The sequence below is a fragment of the Limulus polyphemus genome, unplaced genomic scaffold (assembly GCF_000517525.1).
Source record: "Limulus polyphemus unplaced genomic scaffold, Limulus_polyphemus-2.1.2 Scaffold4158, whole genome shotgun sequence".
In the NCBI taxonomy this organism is placed as follows: domain Eukaryota; kingdom Metazoa; phylum Arthropoda; class Merostomata; order Xiphosura; family Limulidae; genus Limulus; species Limulus polyphemus.
This window is the reverse complement of record NW_013669768.1, coordinates 26,025-30,507: the sequence shown is the minus strand read 5'-3', so window position 1 is coordinate 30,507 and position 4,483 is coordinate 26,025. Positions and strand designations below refer to the sequence as shown.

Sequence of the window (4,483 nt, the reverse complement as noted above, 5' to 3'; positions counted from 1 at the left end):
AAAATTGTTTTTGAGTACATAAATGAAGTATCAAGAGTGACAGAAAGAATATACTTATGACAGAAAATAGGTAACCAATTTCAAAAATAAGTTTAATTATTTATCTAAAAAGCAATTTTAACAATTTCAAACAATTTAAGACTTACATAATAATTTCATTAGTTTTTACAGTACAGTTATGACCTTTTATTGTTAAGCCAGTATAATTGTGTTGTGATGGTTGCACATAATAGTTAGTAAATGAAAACAAATTTGGAGGAACTTGTCTAATTTTAATTAACATATAATTGGTAAATACAAACCACTAAAATGACTGTGTATAATTGGTTAAAAAAATTGGCTGATAATGAAGATAGAAATGTTTTTAAAGAAAATTCACCACTTTTTTCTTAATGTATTTTGCTTATCCATATTGAATGTGAAAGAATAAATGTAATTTTTGTTCCAACATGTTTTCTTCAATACCATAAGTTTTTTACTTGTATCACTAATGAAAAAGGACAGTTATTTAATAGGTGTATAAGTATAATTATTTTACTAATAGTAGTTATAATTCCTAATTTTGACTTACTCGGTTAAAAATACAATCTGTTTAAGTAAACACAAGAAAGTAATAAGTTGGCTGAATGAATGATTTGATTTAGAAGTATTGTATTGTAGTATATATTAAAAGCCTTGAAAATATTCTAGCAAAATATAATTTATGTTAATAAAATATAACTGCTGTCATTAGAATTTGAAAGCAATATGCAACTTGTATTAATTTTTAAATATCATAAATCAAAATAACTTTGTTCCATTTTTATATGGAATATATAAAAGCTAAGTTTAACCATTATCTTAACAGTAGACTTCAGTTTAATGATTTTTATATATATATTAGTTTGATGAATTATTTTTGCTGTATTGGATATTTATAAGTATTCCAATCATTTGTAAAAATCTTGTTACAGTTCTCTTCATTAACTCTCCAAAAATACTTGTAAATAATTTGCTTAAAAATTTTGGACATTTTTATTTTGTTTTTAATTCATGTTTATATTTAATAAAACAAATTAATTTCTGCAAACATTTTTACTCAGTGGTTTTATTTGATTTTGAGAAATATACCAAAAGTACCCCATAAACTCGTAAAAAAAAAACAACATTAATGCATTTCATTAAAAGATAATCTGTTAAAAGGTTATTAATATCTTGAGCACCAAAACAACTTTTAAAGTCCTCAGATTTTGACAAAATTTATTTATGTTGACATCATATAAATCACCAACCAATTAGTAACCAAATCTGATTTTTACTGGATTATAAATAAAAGTTGCAACAATATGTTTTCCTTGCTAAAAAATTTTTTTTTCATAAAATTTCTTTGTTTTTTTTTCTATTAGACAAAAACCACAAAATCTAACACCACCTAGTGAAAGTGAAAATCGTTCCCCTTACGTTCCTCAGGAATATGTCTCCACTGTATCACAGGTCTGATTACTTTTTTTTAAGTTTTGTATGTGTAAACTTCTGTTTGTGAAAATACATGTATTATATATATATATATATATTTGAAGGCACATACAAGTTCATACACTCACATGAACTAAATTCAGTGATTGAAGCAGTTTTGTTTTTTATAAATATCATCCCTTCAGCTTTAAAAATGTAACCTGAAAATTATATCTAAAATACAGTCGACCAGAGATTTGTGTGTAAACATATTAAAATGATCCAGTACTAGCATATAAGAAGCAAAGATCAACTACAAAATGAAACATAATATATTAAATAGTAGGTTATGCTCTAGCATAAATTATAGGTGTACATTAATCAGGCATAAATTCTGCCAGTTTTTAAGAGCATCAATTGGTAATTTGAAATAGTACTTTTAGACTGGTGCCACAAATGTTCAGTTGGATTTGCATTAGGACTATGGGCAATTTCACTTCATAATTTTCATGTTACCAGGTCTTTCCTTCTTTTTCAAATATGTCTTATTCGATAAGGCAGGTTTTTACATCATTATTCTGCTGAAATTTAAAGCCAGAGCCAATTAAATATTGTTCAATGGATAGTGTGTAATAAACAAGAATATTGTGACACTTCTTTTTGTACAACAACAGTAGAAAAACATCTGCTCACCATTATACACCAACCATAATTATTTATTCTTTTTTCATATATATATCTTTGACTAATATTCTCTAGGTTATAAACACCATTAAAACAAACCTCACATTTTTAATAAAGCCCAGTCTTTGCTTTGTAGTCCATAGTACAAACACCTCTTCATTCTTTCCAGTTTTATTATCCTTTTTTCTGAGTTTTAAACATCACTTGACTATGTTCCTGCTTGAAATGATTGTTTTTCTTTTGAGTACAACTTTCTAGAAAGGGCTTACAAACATTTATTTTTATTGCTAATTTTAGTTCCATGCATAATCTTTACTTCTGCATTTAATATAGAGAAAATTTCAATAGATTTGCTAAAATATTTTGAATGATAATATCTGTTTAGATGTTTTCCTTGGATGCCAACTCTTATTCTTACTGTAAATTCCTAGCCTTAGCAAAATATTGTAATTTAAACCACATTTTTTTAAAAGGTTAAGTAGCATATTTTAAGTTTCTTTTTGTTATGTAGAGTAATAAGTTGTTCTTTTTCATTACTTAATCCTAAATTCTTGTATTTTTCTCAGTTTTTATCTTGTTGAATTCTACAAGGTCTTTGAGTGATGCTGACATTTTTTTGGTCATTCACTGCAGTTAACTCAATTAGTTATTTAAAATAGGTGTTAAAAGCAGATGTGTCATTATTAAAACATATATCAATGAATATTTATCACATGTTTAATTATTTTTATTGAAATTACAAAGCAATATGTAGATGTAACACAAGAGAGAAATTATTAATGTTTTTTTTAACAATGCTCCATTTTATTTAGGTCTCTTCTAACCATATTTACAAATGAAATGTTAGGCTCTTTTTATTGCAGGTTTTTAATGTAGACCAATTTATTGTAACTGCCATTAAATGCAACAGTTCTAGATATAACTCAGAGAGAGAGAGAGAGCTAATGTTTTACCAACAGTTGTTCCCATTCTTGCAGGCCTTTATAGCAAAATTAAATTTTTTTTGTCCTTGTTAGAATCAGACTTACAACTTGTAATGTATGAATGTATGCACATTTTAGAACAGTAATTTTAACATTTTCCATTAATATCACAGTTATTTTATTTGTTCCTTGAAATATCTTAATGTGAAATTATATTTCATATTAAGAATTGTTATAGTAATAAAAATGACAATTTTCATTTTATAATTGTTTTAACATTCTGTAAGAAATAAGATGGTATTGGAGTGTCATAACAGACATTAGAACCAAGAAAGGACAAAATCATAATATACATATACGAAGCTTTAAGTTATGATTTTTCTAATTGGAGAAAGTTGCCATAAAGCATTAAGAGCTTTCACTTGGTAGTTAACTGTTTTTCCATATTTTAATACTCATATTATATCTTAAACATTAAAAAATGCATTAAACAATTACTTTTCTAGTTATTTTAACAATAACAACTGCTCTTGTGTTAATTTAATTGTATTTTTATTCATTCTAATTTTTTATTTTTATAATTCAGAAGCGTGTGTCAACCAACACTGAACCTCATCAAACAAAGAAGCAGAGAATATCTCACTATAATAAGTCTAACCAGCTGGGAATGAATTCCCATGGATCAATCCCCTTGGGTTCCAGATCAAATTTAGTAAATCAAGAATGTTGCAAAACTGATGTAACTAGGTCTGATAATCATCAAAGGTTAAGTCATTCCAATGCAGACAGTTTCATGGAAAATATTGGATGGCCTGATGGCAACTCTAGACCCAGATGCACAAGTGGTGAGAACTTAAGAGTTGACCCGACATCAATTAATGTCAGTAAGTCAGACATTCAATTAGGGCTGAAGGGAAAAGATAATCAGACAGGCACAACAATGGACAAGTATCCTGTGTTTCACAGCCGAAAGCGTATTATGCCTTGCAATGATAGATCTTCCGTGTCTTACATTGAAAAAATTGAACTTAATACTCACTCTCAAAATCATTCCACAAGTGAAAAATCTCAGCAGAAGGTGCCAAGATTTAGACAGTTATGCATGTCAAATCTGCCACCTGTTGATCATTGGCAAAAAAATAGCAGCAGCATTAACTCCTCAAGCATCAAGAATGTGGAACCAAAGTTTTATACAAGTGATTATAGTAATCACAATAACTGTCACAACTTTCCAAATGAGAAATTTAACAATAAAAAGTCAAAAGCTTCTTCAACATCGTGTGGTTCATTGTCAGGAGAATCCTCTCCTGCATCCAGTCCAGACAGCCAGTTTAGTGTTGAATCCTCAGGTTAGTGCAAAGTAATGGATTACCTGTTGAAATTAGAATAGTTGATTATTGTGATGCAAAGGAGAATGAAAAAAAAATATATATATATATATA

At 27.7% G+C, this 4,483-nt stretch overlaps 1 protein-coding gene across 1 annotated transcript in view; it reads left to right on the top strand.

Moving 5' to 3' along the window:
* LOC106470684 (RNA polymerase II elongation factor Ell-like) overlaps positions 1-4,395 on the top strand; it is a 70,458-nt gene extending 66,063 nt beyond the window's left edge. Inside the window, exons 9-10 of the mRNA XM_022399327.1 lie at positions 1,386-1,473; positions 3,628-4,395. Coding sequence (XP_022255035.1) covers positions 1,386-1,473; positions 3,628-4,395 — 856 coding nt within the window. The remainder of the gene's footprint in view (positions 1-1,385; positions 1,474-3,627) is intronic.
* Positions 4,396-4,483: the final 88 nt, after the last annotated feature.